Source organism: Muscardinus avellanarius, assembly GCF_963383645.1.
Source record: "Muscardinus avellanarius genome assembly, chromosome: 3".
Classification (NCBI taxonomy): domain Eukaryota; kingdom Metazoa; phylum Chordata; class Mammalia; order Rodentia; family Gliridae; genus Muscardinus; species Muscardinus avellanarius.
In genome coordinates, this window is record NC_137788.1 from 136,655,898 (window position 1) to 136,676,958 (window position 21,061).

The following is a 21,061-nucleotide window of genomic DNA, read 5'->3' on the forward strand; positions in this document are numbered from 1 at the left end:
ATAGAATGCCCTTGAGCTTAATCCCGAGTACCAAAAAAAGGAAGTGAGTTTTTAAAACTCCCCCCCCCCTTTTTTATAGCATTTGGCATTCTTCAGAACACAACAGCACCATTAGAAAACAAATTTTGTAATTGCTTAAAAGTGAACTCTATGATCTGTTTATCCCCAAATGTGTTGTGTATATTGATCATAGAAAATATGGAACATTGGTTCTCTGTCAGCAAGAGGTCTGTTTGCTTTTTCACTTTATAAACTCAGCTGAAAGCTAGGGTTAGTGATTAACTACAAGTATTGTGTTTTAAATGTGTTTAAACACTCCTGAAGCCAGGTGTGGGCTGAAAACGGCAGCTTAGTAAAGACAAGAGAAATAAAGGAATTTTTTCTAAATTACTAGACACTCCAAAATTAGAAAACTATTTAAAATTTGTCTAAACTATCCTATGGGCTTTTATGTTGTCTTAAGGTGTACTGAAAATAATTTTATCTTTCCCTATCTTTAGTTTTATCAACTAGAAAATGAAGGATACTTAAGCCATAGGATTGAGAATTCTATGGGGTCATATCTACCTCCCAGCCTAATGCTGGACACAATAAATACTAAAAAGCACACATAAAGTTAGATGTGGTGGTGCACACTTGTAATCTCAATACTTGGGAGGCTGAGACAGGAGGATCATTGTTCATAGACAGCCTTAACTACTTATTGAGACCCTCTGCAACTTCGTGAGACCCTGTTTCAAAAATAAAGAATAAAAAATAAAAATAGGGCTAGGGGTATATCTTGGAAGTAAAAAGCCCCTGGGTTCAATCCTCAGTACCACACATACACACACAAAATAAATAAATAAATATTAAAGCCTTTGACCTTTTTTATAAGTGCAATTTGTTGAAATTTGCTTTGGAATTACATTTGTGCCCATAAATTACCACCCTCAGAGATCTGCAAAGGGTCTTTGGCCACTTACCTTACACCCAACAGTGCTAGGTGGCAATGTTTTGTCTGGAATCTACTTTTGTTGTTTCTGATGGATTTTTTATGCCACTTTTTGCTGGTAGCTGTAGTCTTCCAGTTATCTTCAAATCATTCTTGTTGGGAAAGAAGAAAAAAAAAAACTCCCCTGGTAGGAATTATTCTTAAAATGATAAACAGGTTCTATATGAACGCTGAGGAAGCTCCCGCAGAGCAGACAACCAGCCTCTGGAACAGTAGCTCTCGCCGTTGGCGCCCTCACCAAGACTGGCTGGTTCCAGAATGCAGTGCTTAGCAGAATTCAGAACTCCCCACTCACTGCGGTATTGCCACACCATGCTTGGCAGGCTGAGCTCCTGTGGCTGAGAAGGCAGAAGGAGAAAGTGGTCAAGAACGATGAGCGGTGAGGGAGGCAGAAAAAGATGCCCAGAGTCAGAAGTCACAGTGGGGACCGGCTATACATGGAGATGGCCAAGTGGTGGTCCTGGGCTACTGATTAGGGGTAAGTAGAACATGGTCACGCATTTAAAACCCCAGCCACTCTTTACGAGGCACAAAGAGAATGATACAGCCTCTCAGCTGAGGTGTTGGCGAAGGTTTAGGTGATAATACAAAAGACCTCTCCCCAAAAACCTCCCCCTCTGCTTTGCCTTGTTTAGGGCACCCCTGCACACCAGGGCTGGATCTCTTTGGATCAGGGTAGTGTTTGCCTTGTGGATATGTCTGGACACCTGCTGTGTGCCACACTTACCCCTGCCCACACTTGGGTCTGTCCTCATGAATCTTAAGGTCTGGTTGAGGAGATTAACATGTAAGAAATTTGTGTCGTGAATAATGAAAGGGACCCACAAATGGTGTGGGGGGGGGGTTGGAGAGGAATTGACAGGCTGGCAGTTAGAGGCAGGGTGCTAACTTAGATTTGGGACTCAGAATGCCTCACCGGAAAAGCAGGCTTCTATCTGAGCCCATAGGAATGAATAGAGAAAGGGTGTTTGCAGCAGGAAGGAGCTAGACTGATAGACCAGAGAGTGGCAAGGAAGAGGCCAGTGTTGTCCAGTGGGGCCAGATCCCGCCATCCTCCTGGGCCTGGCTAATACTGAACTAAGGCTTCTAAGTTTAGGTCTAAGGACTTCTCACTTAGGATAAAGGTGATAGGAAGCCTTTGAGATAATAAGGAAATGACCTGTTTGGGGTTTAAACTTTACCCGGGGTAGAAGTTTGGAGACTAGTTAAGAGGCTCCTAAAAGGTGAGAAGAGCCAGGAGTGGTGGTGCATGCTTCTAATCCCAGCATTTGGGAGGCTGAGACCGGAGGATCGCGGTTGGCAGACAGCCTCAGCTACTTAGCAAAGCCTTTCTCAACTGAGTGAGACCCTGTTTCCAAAATAAAAAAGACTAATAAATTAGGGCTGGGGGTGTAGCTTGGAGGTAGAATGCCCCTGGGTTCCATCCCTAATACTGGAAAAAAAAAAAAAAAAGACAAGAAGAGATGGTGGTGGCTTGGCCGGTAGAGACAGTGCAAACAGATAGAAGTGGATGCATTCCAGACTTGCTTCAAAAATGGAGTCAGCATGTCTCTTCTGTAGAGCTGTGGCTCAGAGCAGCATCTGTGGAGACAGAAGTCCTGGGTTTGAATCTCTACTTTGCCACTGACTGACCAGCTCTGTGGTGATGAACCCAACTTCTGAAAGCCTCGGTCCACTCCTCTGCAGAAAGGCCTGACCTGTCACCATGTCGTGTGATTTTTTTTGGGGGGGGGTAGCTACTTTTTATTACTGTCACTTAGCTAGATCTTACTATGAAGTGGGCTAATCTCTTTGAAGAAAGATAATTTTCCCAAATCTACTTTTATATATTTATTTATTTTTATTGGTTCATTGTAATCATATATCACATTGGAATACAAGACTTGAGAGGATATACAAGCACACATCATCCAATTAGCCCTTATCCAGCCCCCATCCCATTCCCTCCCCCTCCCTCGATCCCATGCTTGTTTGGTGATTAACTTTGACACATTTGTTTATGTACCTCCTGCGTTTTAAAGAGGCTCCATCCTCCCCTATTCCATACCCTCTGATTGATCACCTTAGTTGCTTCACTATAGGGCCCTTTCTATAGCTCGACTTCTTCCTGTTGCCCCTTTCCTCCTAGTTTTTGCTGATTAGTAGAAGCATCTGATTTTTATCTTCTGCAATATTTCTCTGTGCATGCCGTGTTGCAAGTACCAATCCCACTCTTGACAACCCCAGTAGTGGCCTGGCTACCCGGTGGACTGATCCAGACCTCGCTGGCTCAAGCAGCGGCCTTGCCTCATGGGAGGCCCCGATTCTGGTCTCACTGGCCCCGACACCAGCCTAACCCCTCAGCTGGCTCCAATCCTGGCCTCGGAGGCCGCAGCACTGGCCTTGCCTCATGGCAGGCTCCAATCCCAGCTTTACTGTGTCCGTTGCCAGCCTCACCCCTTGGCAGGCTCCAATCCGAGCACCCTCTTCACCCAACCAATTGTCCCATGTTCTCGAGGGTGCATGGTGGTAGCATTCTGCCTCTGGGGATATTATTTCAAAGGTTCCAGGTATAATGCATCAGTTCTCTGCCTCCCCTGAGTACTGGCCACTGCCATTGCCACTGCCTCCACCATTTCAAATCTTTCCCAAGCTCTTTTTCCACTCTGAATGTTGTCCAATGTTCCTAAGCATGCGTGATGGTAGCATTCGACATTTGGTGTAATTTCTTCAAAAAAATAAGGTTGGTAGGATCCGATTTCTGCTTCTCCTGAATACAAGTCTCCACCGCCATCGCGGAGACCATTTTCAACACCGCCTTTCTCCTTGGTCTCCGCTAAATTTTCTTCTTACAAGTGATGTCCAAGATTCTTAACAATATAGACAAACAGCAGTCCTCCTTCACGGGGAATTTTTCCATAAGTTCCAGTGTATTTGGATAAGTTTTGTCTGCATCTCCAGTATCCTGGCATCCACCACAGCCTTCTTAACCCCTCTCTGATATTTTTCTTTTTTCTTTTTCTTTTCCTTTATTTTTTTTCAATAATAGAAGACAGTATGTGTGGTTTGAGGAGGTAGTGGGATCAGGCACTCAGTAGCACTGTGACCCGGCTCGGTTTCCCCATGGGTCCAGCATGTTCCACATTACTCCGCCCAGGGCCCAGAGTCCTGCGACCTGGGCCCCGACTGGCATGCCCCGTGCAACCCCTGCCCAGGACCAAGGGTCTTACTGGGCCCAGTTTCTCCAGGGGTCTGGCATGCTACTCACGGTCCGGCCCAGGGCCCAGAGTCCCACAACCCAGGCCCTGGCTGTTCCAGGGTTCCGGCGTGCCCTATGCGACCCCTGCCTGGGATCCAGTGTTTTACTGTGCCCGGTTTCTCCAGGGGTCTGGTGTGCTATGCGCGGTCTGGCCCAGGGCCCAGAGTCCCGCGACCCAGGCCCCGGCTGGCATGCCCCGCGCGACCCCAGCCTGGGACCCAGGGTCTTGCTGGGCCCGGTTTCTCCAGGGGTCTGGCATGCTACGCGCCATGTTGTGTGATTTAAATGATACAAAACACTCATGGTCGCTTAGCCCAGTGCCTCATGCTTCATCCATAGATGAAGCACTCATTAAATGCCATCATTGGCCGGGCATGGTGGCGCACGCTTGTAATCCCCGCGCTTGGGAGGCAGAGACAGGAGGATCGCGCAGGTTCGAAGCCAGCCGCGCGCGCTGGCTTAGGAGACCCTTTTTCCAAATAAAAATATAAAAAATAGGTCTGGGAGTGTAGCCCCGAGGTAGAAGGGCTTCCAGGAACCCCAGTACCACAAAAAAAAAAAAAAAATGCCATCATTGTTCTTTTGTTGAAGCGCAGGCACAGGTAACACGTACTTGCTCTTTGCTATGAGTCAGTTTCTCAGATATCGGTAGTCAGCTTTCTGTTGCTGTGAGAATATGCCTGAGCAAATCCACTTACACAGAGGAGAGGTTTAATTTGACTCACAGTTACAGAGGTTTCAGCCCATGGTCAGCTGGTTCTGTTGCTTTGGGGCCTGTGGTGAGGCATGCTTCCGTCATGGCGAAGAGCATGTGGTGGAGGAAGCTGCTTACCCCAGAGCATCCAGGAAGCAAAGCGAGAGGGTGAGGGGCTGGCCTCCCGATATCCCCATCTAGGGCCCACCCCCAGTGACCTAACCCCCTTCCACTAGGCCCCACCCCTTAGAGGCACCACCAACATAACTGGGGACCAAGCCTTCAGCATATAAGCCTTTGGGGGACATTTAAGATCCAAACCATAAATATTTTCCAGGGGCCACACAAGAGAAGCAAAAACTAGATATCAGCTCCCTGAATTCTGGTGAATGATATTGATGAAAGGAACCCAGGGCTGCCTCAGAACCCCTCATGGACTTGAGCCATTATGTCTCCCCTTCATGTTCTCTTCTCTAGATCACTCATAACTCCAACCTGGAGCTTTTATTATAAGGTCAGTTTGTTCAAATCCTCAGAAATTTCTGTGAATTCTGCAGCCAAAAGTAAAAGCCCACACAGGGTTGAGTAGTGAGCAGGGTTATACTGTAGGGTTGCTCTGGTGAGAAGAACACAGCGGCACTTATTGGAACCTGATCTGGAGGGAAAGAGGCAGAAAAAGAAACAGGACACAGGAGGGTATCGGCCACCAGCAATGCCAAGACTAAACTCCTAGCACTGACCTGAACTCTGAAGCCAGGAGAATGTAGGGCTTATTTCATTTACTCATGTAGAATTTACTTTCCACCTGCTTGCTAAGCTTCTTAGCAAGCTTAGCAATGTTTGAAATTCTGTAAACACAGGCAAAGTCATTTTCTTCCTTTCTTTCCAGGAAATAACAATCACCTCTATCCCGCTAAAAGCAGAGAAGTCACTATATTTAATTAAATAATGTTAAAGGAGGAGCAATGACAATACACATGGGGGCGGGGAGGAATTAGCTCCTGTCGTTAATACATTGGAATATTTTCTCAGCCCTTTTGGTGAGAGTTTTAAAGTCCCCTCTTTACTCAAAGAATGAACCCCTTTGGTGATGGGGAAGCTAGTCCTTCTGAGATGTTCACCTGCAAGCCTATTCCTTTTGTAACAGAGTTTATTTGCTGAACATTGTAGGTCTTTCCTGGGGTTCTGGGGCCAGGTGCCTGCAGTTTGAATAAATAACCTCTAGATGGAGCCGCTGCATTTTTTTGGCTGAGGTCAGTCCACAAGGAGGCAAATCCCCAATAATCTGGGCAGGACCAAAATAAATTTTATTACTTTTTCTCTTTGCAAAAAGTGGATATGTTTGTGGTGGGAACACTAGAAAATACATATTTTCAAAGAGAGAAAATGAAAATTACCACTCAGGTAACTAGCATTACCATGCAACAAGAAACTGTCTGTGTGTGTGTGTGTGTGTGTGTGTGTGTGTGTGTGTATTTTGCTGGGAATTGAACCCGAAGGTATTTTACCTCTGAGTCTCACTAAGTTTCTCACTGAAAGCCTCGCTAAGTTGCTGAGGCTGGCTTTGAACCTGCAATCTTCCTGTCTCTGATTGCTTTTCTGTTAGGTATGTTTACAATGAAAGTCATTTCATCTTCAAAATATTTTTGTACAATCAGTGTCAATGACTATTACAACCCATTCTTTTTATAATTAAGTAGTATTAAAAATATACAGAAAGGAAACAGACCCCATGATTAAAAATTCACATTAAGTTTTTTTTTTACTATTACATACAGTACCAATATGAAAAACATTTTTAGATTTTTAGATAAGTTTTGGCTCATATCTCTCCTAGAAATGGAACTGGTGTTATTTCACAATTTATTTGTAAATTTTCTGATATTGCCCCAGATCTACTGATTCAAAACCTTGAAAAGGTTGGTGAATAGCTCCCCTCCTTACTGCGCCTGTACTGACTTATGACTTCACTAGCCCTATGTTAGACCACCACTTCCCTAGACTCTTGCCCAGCAGTGTGTGTTTATCATCCATCACTATTATTTTCAGCATATAACGTGAGCGTGGAAACATGTTACTGGATTTTATATTTCTTTGGTTGCTACTGATGTTAAATTGTTTTTCATATTACATTTTCATATTACATCTGTATATTTTCACTTGCTAGTTGCCTATTCACAATATTTCTCACTTTTATTTCATCACTTTTACAAATGAATACTTTGGGGGTTACTATATTCTTTGCTCACTGTAAAAAAAATTAGAAAGTAACCAAAATTTTAAAAACACGAATATAGTAATTACCTTTTATGTTTACCCAAAATAAAATATTAAGGATGCTATATTACAGCCTATTTAAAAATATAACTTCATTAAGATCTTATTTATGGATTATACAGATTCAAACCATATAACTCCATTTATGAATATATTTTCAGAGTTTTGTAATTATCACCACAATCTAACTTTTGAGTATTTCATTGCCCCCAAAGAAATCACATACCCATTTGCAGTCACTCTCCATTTCCTCTTACGCTCCTCAGGCCTAGGAAGCCATTAATCTACTTTTGTCTCTGTAAATTTGCTTATTCTAGACATTTCATATAAATGGAATAATTCCACGAATGGTCTTTGGGGACTGACTTCCTTCGCTTAGCATTATATTTTCAAGGACCATCCATCTTGTAGCTTGTAAGGGCATTTATTTCTTAAAGCCAAATAATATCCCGTTGTGTGGATATACCACATTTGTTTATCCATTCATCAGCTAATGGATATTTAAGTTGTTTTCACTTTGGGCTATTTTGAATTAAGCTGCTATGAACATTCATGTACAAGTTTTTGTGTGGTCATGTGTTGTCATTTCTCTTGTGTCTATACCCAGGAGTGGGACTGCTGGGCTACATGGTAATTCTACATTTGACTTTATGATGCAGCTGCCAGGCTGTTTGGCAAGTCAGCTATGCCATTTACAGTATCACCAAAAATATGTAAGGATTCCAATAATTTGTCCATACACTTACCAACATTACCTGTATTTGTTTATTTTAATCATGAGGATTGAACCGAGAGGCATTCTACCTCCAAGCTACAACCCTAGCTGGGTTTTATTTATTTATTTATTTATTTATTTATTTATTGGTTTTTTGTTTTGTTTTTTGAAAAAGGATTTTGCTATGTTGTTGAGGCTGGCCTTGAACCTGTGATCCTCCTGTTTTAGTCTCATGAGTATTGGGGTTACAGGTATACAACGCTGTGCCCATCTTACTACCTGTAATTTTGATTAGTGGGTACTAGTGATAGCTTCTGGAGGTTTTTATTTGCATTTCCTACTGACTAAAGATGTTGAGCATCTTGTGCTTATTGACCATTGACCATTTGTACATCTTTTTTTTTTTTAGAAGAATGTCCAAAAAGCTGATCGTGGTGGCACATGCTTATAATAATCTCAGTACTTGAGAGGCTGAGGCAGGAGGATCATGCAGATTCAAAGCCAGCCTCGGCTACTTAGTGAGGCTCTCAGCAACTTAGTGAGACCATTTCCAGATAAACATAAAATAGATCTAGGAGCATAGCCCAGAGGTAGAAAGTCCCTGGGCTCCATCCCCAGTAACCCCCCCCCCCCACACACACACACACAGAGAGAGAGAGAGAGAGAGAGAGAGAGAGAGAGAGAGAGAGAGGAAATATTCAAATCCTTTGGCCATTTTTAATTGGTTATCATTTTATTACCAAGTTGTAAGAATTCTTTATGAATTCTGGTACAAGTCCCTGTCATCAAACCTGAGTTGCAAATGTTTTCTCTCCTTCTCTGGGTTGCCTTTTCAATATCACAATGGTATCATGAGAAGCACAAAGGTCTTCAATTTTGGTGAAGTCACATTTACTTATTTGTTATTTGTCATTTGAGCATCATACCTAAGAGACCTTCACCTAACCCCAAGACCACGAAACTATTCCTGCATTGTCTTCTTTGAATTTTAAAGTTTTGGGCTCTTACATTTTGATCTATATATTAATGTCCAGAGGCTTCTGTAAGGAATTAACACAAACTCAGTGGCTTAGTTGAAAACAACTCAGGTTTATCATTGTACAGTTCTGGAAGTCAGGTGTCTAAAACAGGCAGTCGGTGTCACGGACGGCTTACCTGTGGAGGCGCTAGAGAGGAAGCCCGTCTTCTGCCTTTCCCAGCTTTTAGAGGCTGCCCGCTCTTCTTGGCACACAGCTCTCCTTTCATCTGCAGAGCCAGCAATGGCAAGTTCCCCTCACGTTGAATCACTCCGACTTCCTCATCTGTCTTGTTCCTCTACATTTAAGGACACTTGTGATTAATCCAAGATGCTTGTGTGTGTGTGCATGGAATAATGAGGTGTATGCTGGGGATTGACCCCAGGGGTATTTCTCTTTTAAACACAGCCCCAGCCTTTTCTAGTTTTTACTAGGTTGCTGAGAGTCTTGCTAAATTGCTGAGGCTGGCCTTGAACCTGCCATCTCCCTGTCCCAGCCTCACAAGTACTGGGATTATAGATGTATACCGCCATGCCCGGCTCTTCTTCTTAAAGTCATCTGATTAGCTGTGTTAATTCTATCTTCATCCTTGATTCTCCTTTGCCAGTTACTTTTGGAGGAGAACCCTAATCCATGATCTGTTTATTTTGTCTCATTTTTTAACTGTAAATAAGAAAGTTATACATGTTTATGGTATACCGCACATATTTTTATATATGTATATATAGCAAATACTAATTAACATGTATTTCCTCCCATTTTTATTTTTTGTATAGTATAAACCCTTAAAATATATCTTTTTACAATTATATAGTATATAGTATATTATTAGTATAGTATATAGTACATGTAGTATATCAAGTATATAGTACCTTATTATTAACTTTCGTCTCCATGCTGTACAGTCAACGATCCATTTGTGTGTGTTATATGAGGTAGAGGACCAACGTCATTCTTTTCAATGTGGAAATCCATTTATCCCAGCATCATTTGTTAAAAAGACAAATTCGTCTCCACTGATGCAGCCTATTTTTGTCTTAAACATAACATCAAAATGTGCCAATATCAACAAATCTGTGACGTGGCCACTTTAAGTGATTGACTAGGACGTCACATTGGAGGCATGCCCCAGTGTAGTCAGCCGCTCTCCTACAATTGAACATTGCCTCCAACATTTTGCTGTCAAATTTGCCTTTATCCGGTGTGTGGAGTTTCTTTAAAAAATAAAAGCATATTATTAACACAACCCTTTTCCCATTATATATGCCATATATTTGCTTTGACCTTATTCATAGTCTCCAGCATCCTGCTTTAAGCTCTTATCCCTTTTCATACAGAGCACAGCCATAATCTAACCAGTCTTGCAGCTTCTCCTGTTATCTCCTTCCAATCCTTTCTCCATACGACAGAGTGGCTTTTACAAAATGCAAATCTTGTCCTATAACCATTGCTCTTGCCCTTACAATAGGTTCTTATTAGGAAAAAGACAAAGGTCCCTTGCCCGGCCTCTCCCTTTGTCTAGGGCCTGAGCTGATGGCCGGCTCCCACTTGCTCACCCTCTATTCATGCACACCTGCTCCCCCTCTGGCTGTCATGAAAGCCATTATTACTCCTATCCCAAGCCATCTCCCTAATAAGATGAGCCCCTTACATCACCACCTATCTTTTCTTTGCAGCCCTTTTCATGTTACAATTTTAAGCGTATTTGTTGGGTTTCACTAATGTCTTCCTCCTGCACTGGACAGTAAGCTCCAGAAGACTGGAATTGAGTTTGCTTTTACCAGCCACTGTATTTCCAGGTTTCCAGCACTTGATGGACAAATAGGGACTTGAAATACACTTTCTACTGTGCATGTGGCTTTTCATTCTGTTTATGGTATATTTGACGTAAAGAATTTTAAAAATATACACAAATGTATATGTCTTTTATGATTTCTGCCTTTGTTAGATCTATACATGAAGGTCCTTCTCAGTTCCCAGGATATAGAAATCTTGACCTGTTTTTCTTTTAGTTTTCATATTTCTATTGTTTGCATAAGGTTTTTAATCCACCAGCAACTTATTTGGGCATGTGGTATAAATTAAAGAAATAACTTCACTTCTTCCCAATGGTTAGTCACATTCCCAACCATTTTCCATCTTTTCCTTGGCTGATTTCATTGCACACCAAATCCTTTGACATGTTTGGGGTCTATCCCTTCACTGATCCTGTTTGACGCTGTTTTAATTATCGTAGCTCCATGCTCTATTTTAATATCTAGCAGTCACATATATGTTTTTACCCGATAAAACTTTAATAATTTAAATTGAGGTTTACTAGACAGAGAATGGTTGCTTAGTAGAGATGAATAGTAATAAGTTAGAGCAGAGAATTATTGTTTAGAGCACTTGAGTTATAACACTACCTTCGAACTTCTGATGCAGTATGCTTATGGTGGAGTATGAATATTTGCATTCTTAACAAGCTCTCTGATGATGCTTATCCTGTTGATCTGGGGACTACCTTTTGAGAACCACCATCTTGGAATAAATACTTGAAATAAAAATCGTGGTCAACCTGCGCATAGTCCCGAGGCAGTCTCTGAATTTCCTCTGAGTTCAGATGAACCTGCCCCATGTGAGTTTTGTGAACATCTTCCTGAGAATGTCTTTGGTTCTTCTCTTTTTTGGTCCTCTCTATGCCAGAGCCCTGTGTCTGGTTGAGTCAAGCAATCAGTCTAGGCCTCCTTTCAGTGAACCCTTGAGGTGCTCAGCCTGACCACATGGCTGTCTTGCAGCCAGGTTTGGAGCCAAGCCATAGAAAGGTAAGAATGCAGTGGCCCCTTTTACTGTAGATTCTTGATTTTCCTTTTAAAAGAGAAGTTTCTAAAAATGTAGCAGAAAGGATTCTCTTCTCTTTCTCACTACCCCTGTGGCTATTTAATGACTCCTTGGTGTGCACAAGGGAGAGTTAATTACTAACACCTGCTCCTGCTATCCAGCATGGCCGGCTCCTTTTGGATATCCCAGTGCCTCCCTAACAGAGGTGGTCTCTACCTATTCCACACAATGTAAACATATTTAAAAGAATAAGCATAGTTTGTGCAGTTCCACTATACAGTATATGTGAAGAGGTTACATCTCCTTCCATCCTTCATAAAGAGATAGACATTCTTTGCAAGAAATGTAATAGCCTGTGAGGTTAAAAATCTGCCGAGGATCTACTCTTAATTAACAAGACAGAAATGCATCATTTTATTTTATGTGAAATACATGCTTAAGACTTCAGATATTCATTTTCTTTATTTTTGATACATTTCCCACATACACTTTATTTTCACAATTTAGGTCAACACAAAAGTTCAGATAGAATGTATTTGCATTTCTCTTAGAGCTATGGCCTGGTGGCATAGCTTTTCCTTTTCTCTTCTTGGTTTCCAAGGTGCACCACTAGAAGACCTCTCTTCCTATCATGAACAGGTGAGAGTTTTCTGCAAGATCATCCTGTGCGTACATTCCCTTACTCAGCACACTGAAGGAGTGGCCTGTGTGCTGAGTCTGGGAACACAGAGAAAGACGCGTCTCCTGCCATTGACGGCTCACTTTGTGCATTGAAGAAGGTAGACACATTAGCTAGCAATTACAAAACAGCATGATAAATACTACACTTGAAGTAGTCAGAGGATGCCTGGGAAAGAGGCCAGTGCACCGCCCTCGCCTGGGTAGGGAGCCTGATGAGGCGCAATGCCCAGAGAAGGTGACACTTCCGTGTATCTTGGGGGAGATTGCAAAAAGAAGGTGAATATAAATGAGGGAATTAATAGATAAATGGGAGCAGAGGGAGGAAACTTCCATACTAATGGATTCTGATTATTACTACTTCATTTTTAGATATTTTTAAAATAGCAATACATTCACATGTTTGACAATTTATTAAATACACAAAAGGATACAGATGTCCTGCCCAGTAAAAATAGGATGTGATTTGAAATGTTTCTAATGGTCACATAAAAAGGAAACTAAAATAAAATAAATGAAGAAAATTTTAGTACTATATTTTATTCAACCCAATATATTCAAAATATTATAGTTCATAATCTAATCAGCATAAAATCATATTAAGATATTTAGCATTTTTTCCTAGTCTTCAAGTTGGTACAAAGTGTATTTTATACTTAACAGCATATTGCAAGTGGAATAGTCACATTTCAAGTGCTCAGCACTACGTGTGGCTAAGAAGCTACCAAATGAGATGACATAGATACATAGCAGCGAATTTCCCTCCTATTCCTGCTGGAAAGCTACTCAGTTCCCCTCTCTACAGGTGGCCATTGTTGATGGCTTCAAATGTGTTCCTCTACAGATAGTTAATACATATGCAATCAATTCCAAACATGTATCGGCAAACAACAAGACTGTAATTACACTATTACGTGCCTTCCCTTTTTGACTTAATAAATCTTGAAGATGTTTCCTATCATTACATAGAAAGAAATCTCAATTTTTAAAAATTGCTTCAGAGTATCTCACTTTATGGATATCACACATTAGTCAATTAATCCTTACTAATGGGCACAGAGGTGTTTTGTAATAATCGGTGCTAATAAACCATTTGAGCTGAGTTTTCAGAGGCAGAGAGCAATGGGAGCTAGGTTGGTGAGGGTGGAGGAATGATATTCTAGAGAAAGAAGGCACGGGTCACAAGGACATGTGACAATCCGGGGTGATTTACTGTGGCTTCTGTGGCTAGAGCACAGAGTGCGTTTGAATGGAAGATCAAGGGAAGACTGAAAGGGCAGAGACCAGAGAGCAAACAGTCTTACAGTTGTCATATCAAGGGTTTTGGGCTTCATCCCAAATTGAGAGCTATCTAAAGATGTTAAGCAGCAGAAGAGTGTAAATAATGGAATCAATAAATAGGGAGGGAGGGACAAATCTTCCACATTGATGAATTCTGATTTGTCAGTGTCAAAGGTATGAGGGAAACAGAAAAATCACCATGGGAATAATACAGTAATCACTGCTGCAGGCCAGATCTGCAGGTACCAATCAGAGTTAGTGGGTGAAACTTGAAGGAGAAGCAGGATATTTGCATAGCTCCCCCACATACACACACATATTTATTAATTACTATGATGGTTTTAACATACGTCCAAATATTCTTTGATACCACCCTTCCAAAAACTGAGCTTAACTACACTAGACATATGGACTCATTTCTAATTAATGTGATGCGGAAAATAAAAAGGGAAAATAATAACTTAGCCATGGAGGAATCTGCAGACACCACTTTGAACAAGTGGCCAAGGTTAACACTCTGCCTTGGTAGAATGCACCCCCGATGGATCTGACGAGAGAGGTCCTTCATTTCCATGGTATTCTTCTCCCAAACCTATCAACTCCTGTCTAATTGTAAAAAAACATGAGACAATCCAAATTGAATGATAATCTAAAAAATACCTGACAAGTGTCAAGGGCATGAAAAACAAAGAGAGACTGAGAAACTGTCATAGACCAGAGGATTCTAAGGAATTGTAATGACTAAATGTGATGTGGTATCTTGGATTGGGTCCCAGAACAGCAAAAAGACATTCTGGAAGGAGACTGGGCAAATCGGAATATAGTTGATAGTTTAGCTGTTAGTATTGTACCCAAATTCTTAGGTTTTTTTCTCTGTGTGTGTGGGGGGGGGGGGTTGTTTGTTTGTTTGTTTGTTTTTTACTGCGGATTGAACACCAGGGGTATTCTACTTCTCAGCTACACCTCAGCTTTTTTTTTTTTTTTTAATGTTGAACCTCCTGTCTCAGCATCCATACTACTGAGATTACAGGCACCACCATGCCTGAAGACTTCTTAGTTTTTATGAATGTGCCATAGTTATTTAAGATGTTAACATTAGAAAGGGCTACATGAAAATATACCACGGCACTCTGTGCTATCTTTGCAATTATTCTGCAAATATGTAATTGTTTCAGAATAAAAAGGGTTTTAAAAAAATCAGAAGAGAGATATGATTACACTTAGTGGTATGCTGTGGGAGAAGACTGGAAGCAGAAAAGGCAAGAACAAGGAGATTTCTAAAAAGTCAAGAAGACAGCCGGGCGTGGTGGCGCACGCTTGTAATCCCTGCACTTGGGAGGCTGAGACAGGAGGGTCGCACAGGTTCAAAGCCAGCCTCAGCTACTTAGTGAGGCTCTCAGCAACTTAGTGAGACCCTGTTTCCAAATAAATTTTAAAATAGTTCTGGGAATATAGCCCGGAAGTAGAAAAGCCCCTGGGTCCCACCCCCAGTACCACTAAAAAAAAAAAAAAAAAAAAAAAGTCAAGAAGACATGGTAGAAAGCAGGATGGAAGCAAAGGCTGAAGGAACCAGAAGTCTCAGCAGGAAGTGTAAACAGACCTGGTGGTGGTTTGGATAGGAAGGCGGGAGTGGAAGGACCAGGTTAGCACCCTGTTTTCAGCCTCTAGGAATTATAGGGGCAATGATGTCATTCGTGGAAATGGAGACAACAGGAAGAAGAACGGGTCTTGGGGAAATGTAAGTTCTCTTTCTGGCCCATTGAACTTGGAGCACATTTGAGGATCCACATACCATGAGGCACCTGGATCTCTGGGCATGCGGGTCAGGAAGAAGCTCTGGCTCCGAGTCACTGTAGAGAGTGACCTGCACTGTGGGTGGGTAAAGAATGGCGAAGGTGGCATGGTGAGATGACCCGAGGAGAGCAGAATGAGAAGAGAAAGGGTCCAGAACACAGGCATTGAGGAGGCCGACTGAGAGGTGTGCAGGAGAACGCAGAGTCCAGAAAAATGGTGACTTAGCAAGGAATGATGTTTTGAAATCTGCTACTGAGCGGATGAAACTTAAAACATGATGCTATGCGAAGTAAGATGAAAAGGGACAAATAGCATCTGATTCCATTTAAGTGAAGAATTGAATAGGCAAAATCATAGAGAAAGAAAGTAAATTAGAGATTTCTAGGGGGTAGGATGAGAGGGAGGGTAGAGAGTCAGAGTTTCTAGTTAGTATAATGAGAAAGTTCTGGAAATAAGTCGGAGAGATGGTTCCAAAACAGTGTTAATGTACTTAATACCACTGAATTGTATACTTAATAGTGGTTAAAGCAGCGAACTTTATGTTGTTCATATTTTATACAAGGGAGGGCATATTATATAATATTTTAAATGAGGAGGACATAGTTAATGCTTCAGAGAAATCAAATAAGTGCCAAAAAATTATTCTGTGTATGTTGTGACAAAGGGGCCATTGGTGACATTTGCAGAGCCCTTGAAGTGGAGCAGAGGTATCAATCACAAATCCAATTGCAAGGGAGACTGGCAAGTGTCTAGATCAAGGCTGGTATACTACAGCCAGACCTGGCCTGCTGCCTATTTTTATAAATAAAGTTTTATTGGAACATAGCCTCACCTATTTATGTGTGTTATCTATGGCTGCTTTTGCGCTACGCTACCATGATAGATTGAGTAGTTGCCAAAGAGACCATATAGTCAGCCAAAAGGAGAATATTTACTATCCCTGCCCTTTACAGAAAGTTTCCCAGCCCTTGGCTAGGAAACAACCCTGGTCTTGCAAGAACTCTGGCTTCCTTTAGTAAAGAAATGCCTGCATTTCTAAAAGGATATTGAGTAGACAGCAGTGCCTCTTCAGTTAGGTAGCAGAATAGACGCAAAGCTAAACAAGAAAGAAAAGAGGAGGAGGAGGAGGAGAAGCACTTTCTTTCCTTTCTCTGCCCTTCACCATACCTTTCTTTTCTTGGCCCTGGAAAAGGGGATCATAAGTGCCTCTTCACCCAGGCCCACCCAAAAAACTCCTCACTAGTAAATCATCATGTGACTGGTGATAATAAACCTTCTGAGATGGCTGCAAACAGCAGTGGGGTTTAAAGTTTCCTCATTAATGCAGGAAAATGCTCATAACCTGAGGCTTTTCAAGTGTTTGTTAATTTACTTTCTGTGACTGAATGCAGATCCTTATTTCAGATCAAAGAGGAGGCCAGGTTTTCGTACTTGTGTGGTGCCACCAACTCTGCCAAGTTTTGTGCCAAGGTGACTTTATTGATCTGCCATTCTAGCCATTAGATGGCACTTCGCAGTTTCACAGGAGGGGTGACTGGGGCCCACTGGGCTTATTTTCCCAAAGATCTAGGGAGTTAGTAGTAGAGCTGGGATTTGAACCGACACCTGCCTGATTCCAGAACTCCGGGCTGTTTCCATTGGTCTGCAATTCTCCTATCCTCAACCTCTGAATGGTTCTGCATGCCTCTTCTAGGCAGAATCCAATACTTAGAACATTCTACCTCTATGCTACACACCCACTTCTATTTTTCTTTCTTCCTTTTTTTCTTTCTTTCTTTCTTTCTTTCTTTCCTTCTTCCTATTTGAAACAGGGTCCCACTAAACTGCTCAGAGCCTTGCTAACTTGCTGAGGCTGGCCGTGAACCTGCAATCCTCCTCCCGTCCCAGCTTCCCAAGTACTGGGATTACAGGTGTGCACTGCCATCTCATCCCCAGCTTCTCAAGGCATTTTGAACCATGAGCTCTGCTATTTCAGAAAGAGTTGGCCTCTAAAGCAGTTGCTCAAGGGGACTCTGTAAGCTTTAGCAAGGCCCATCTTCCAGCCTGATTCCCTGCTCCTCTTGTCCCCAGCCCCCACTTTAATGTCGTTCCAAGTCAACTCAGAGGTAGCCCTTATTTCTCTAAAACCATCCTGATTTTCATGCATTCTGCCAGCACTAACACCTGGGATTCGCTTGCCACCCCCCCCCCTTCAGGACTTCTTTTATCATCACCTGCAGTAATTCCTCAAGCTCTCTCAGGCACAGCAACCCAGGAATGCAGCAAGAGGGAGATGTCAGGGTCTCCCGAGTTCCCACCCATTCACGTCCACACGATCAGCACGCAAACACACAGCACGCTGGTGACTTCTGCCCCCGTGGAGGCTGCCCTCAATAATGTAGCCTGTGACTGCCTACATTTCTGCAACCATCACATCAGAACTAGAAGAGACTTCAGAAGCCATCCAGCTCACCCTCCATTGTACTAGTGAGAGCAGTCAACCACAGCCCAGAGAGAGATGGCAACCTGTCCAGGTACACACAGCTCGACAGCCCCAGATCTTGGACTAGGAAGGCCTCTGGTCTCCCGGGCCCCAGCAGGAGCTCACCCTGCCCCAGTCCGCTACCTCCTCCCTGCCTCAGTTGGTGAGACTGGGGCCGTCCCCTGCATGTGAAGTGCTTACCTTGGCACTCTGTTCATGAATGAGACCAGATGCACAACTCCACATTGATCATTTCTGTCCCTCCCCTTTCTGCTTTCTGTTAAAGGCAGCCCCCCAGCTCCCAGCTGGCTCCTGTCCCCTCCCCCAGCTGGTTGAAGTTATTACATGAAGAGATCAGCTTACCAGTGTTCGTCGGAGCAGAGCTGAGCTCGGAGCGCTGGGCAGTACAGTGAGGGAGAGCGGAGAGAAGCACTGCAGTGCCTAGCGGAACTCCAGGGCTGGAATCCCGAGACACAAGTGCATCTGCTAGCTGTTAGCACTTGGCACGCAGAGCTCTCCTCTAGGGTAGCTCTAACTTTGGGTAATAATGTTTGTCAGCTACCTGATATTAACATTGCTCCACGTTCAAACGGCAATGTTAGCAAGACCTGGGGGAGAGGTAAGCCAAATAAAATATCTTGTCAGAAGTTATACTTTTGTCAGCAGGAAATTTCCTCTTCTATCTACCAAGAGGGACCAGGGATGGAGCTTTTATGGTGTAGGAAGAATAATGCTTGATATTACTTTTTTAGGTTTGTGTTGCCTATTCTTCTATGAAGACCTCTTTTCTTCTTGGAGAATTCTGTACTTTGTAAAATCTCATTCTGAGCTTGTCCTTACAGCTGGGAAGCTGGCATGCCCTGGGTGACAGATGCCTAAAGCATGCGCATTTCTCCTGCCGTTGCACACAAAAAAGAAAAAAGTGGCATGTCAGATTTCAGTAGGGACCAATGCAAAGGCAGGAAAGGAAGTTCTTTTTTCCTCCAGTGCTGCAGAAAGAATACACATGCAAGAGAGGTTGCTTTTCTTTCCTGTTTTTACATCACATTTGTCTCCTATTTTGTTCTGGTGTGCTTGGAAAAATCTGTGTTCAACTTCCTATCATGGTCTTGAAGAGGGCCAGTGATGGCCAGTGGGGCAAGGAATGTGTCTGGATCTGTCATAGGAAGGGGGCATGTTTTAGAGCCCACGAGGATGACTTGTTCTTATTGGTTTGGCTTATATGTTTACTGGGTACACTTTTGAACATCGCTGCGAGTGCTGGGAGGCAGTTTTTGATGCAGGCAGAGACTGGGAAAGATGATTCAGCCCGGAGCGGGAGCACTTGTGCACTCCACCCTCACCTGCACGGAGTTGACCTCTCCTACTCTTTCCACTCCTCACCCTGATGAAAAGTCTCGGAGCCGCTGAGTAATGAAAGGACAACTTTCCTCTCAAATCCATCTTCCTCTTTGAAAAGCCAAATGAAAAGTGTATCTCTTGAAAAAAGGCCACGAGGCCACTTCACAGCTTTGCCTTTTGTTAGTCTTGTCAGGGGCCAAGCAGGCTCTGAAAGCCTAATGTAATTACTTTCCCTTTTCTGAGAAGAGTGGAAGTGTGGGCGCTCCCAAGCCGCGGCTTGCTGCTCTGTTCAAAATAGACGCAGCTCTGAGGCGAGGCGTGCGGCCACGGGTCATTTGCTGTAAGCTTTTCGCCTGTTGGTTACCCACCCAGGTCCTCTGCTCTGCAGATAAATTTTGGGCCAGAGGTGGGGGACAGAGCTCTTGAAAGGGAACCGGAGGGACTGAATGAGCTAGTGATGCTGAAAGCTCAAAGCAGCCTGTGCCCTCTAGTTGTAGTTGAAGTTCCCAACTTCCCTGTTGATTTTTTTTTTTTAACTGTGTAGATTAAATGACAAATGGGCCAACGTAACTCAGCCCCAAGCACTTAAACAGGCGAGAGGCAAGCTCATATGGAAAATATTTCTATCACCACTGCCTGCACATATGGTCAGGGGAGACCCCCACACTGAGCGAGCGAGTCACAGCGCTCCGGCGGCCCCTCAGTGGCGTGCCAATTATTCTTATTAACAGCAAGGCAAAGGGCGGTTTCAGTTACCTGCCTGCAGCTGGATCCTGGGGAGGGCCACTCTGGAATGCGTGTCCCGGAGCCTTGTGTCACACGACAGAGAGGCAAATGGTCCCGCTTCACCTTCCCATCAGCAGAGGAGAGGAAGAAGGAAAGGGAATTGAGCGAGTTCACTCTAATCTTGATGCTGTTCAGATAGCAGCCAGCGCTCACTCTGAAGAGGAGGGCAGAGCTTCTGTGTCTTGAGTTAAAGTGTATGTGTGTAATACCAACAGCCAGAAAGCCTGACAGGGGTGTCCAGAGGAGACCCCGGTCTTCTGCCCCTTGAATAAGATCATCCAGTGCCTTCTCCTTTTTTCTTTCTTTCCCGTGTGTGTGTGTGTGTGTGTGTGTGTGTGTGTGTGTGTGTTTCCGTGCCGCTGGCTTCATAACTCCTATGCTCCTGGGAAATTGTTCAATTAGGATTCCTTTCCCCTTATTGGAAGTGAAATGACGGAGACGGAACATGAGCACGAGCAACCCCCTTCCTCCTGAAAAAGAATGTCGTTTATATAGGGCTTTGAAGAATGTGGCATTTATTTATAAGAGCCTCTTTTTTTATTGCCATGTTACTTACAAAACTTACCCATAAACATGTGGCGTCGTCCCCGAGTTACCGAGATTTGCTTTTTCTCTGCCATCCAGAGTGCTTGCAGGTTTTAATTATCTTTCCTTTGGACATTCCTAAAAACACATGAGTGTAGGAAGGAAGGGGAAGGAGGTGTCATCCACCTCTCAGGCTGCTGGGCTGGCCATTCTCAGCATGGGGCTGGAAGCCAAGCAGCAAAACCCAGGAACAGTTCTCAGAATCAGGTTTCTCGGGTGTGAGGTCCTTCCAGATAAGAGGCCTGTGCCTGGCACTGTAGGGCCGGTACCTGGCACACGAGGGCAGAGGCATGTGGTACTGTCAGTGCCAGGTTGGAGAAGAGCTGTCTTTGCTTTCATTTTCTGGTTGCTGCAGCATTAAACCAAGAACACTGAGGTCAC

The 21,061-nt window shown here is 43.3% G+C and overlaps 1 protein-coding gene across 1 annotated transcript in view; it reads left to right on the top strand.

The window, feature by feature from the left end:
- Positions 1-18,515: 18,515 nt before the first annotated feature.
- The window catches only part of THSD4 (thrombospondin type 1 domain containing 4), a gene marked incomplete at both ends in the record, with an annotated part of 230,247 nt that continues 227,701 nt past the window's right edge, over positions 18,516-21,061 (top strand). Inside the window, one exon of the mRNA XM_080691810.1 lies at positions 18,516-18,587. Coding sequence (XP_080547936.1) covers positions 18,516-18,587 — 72 coding nt within the window. The remainder of the gene's footprint in view (positions 18,588-21,061) is intronic.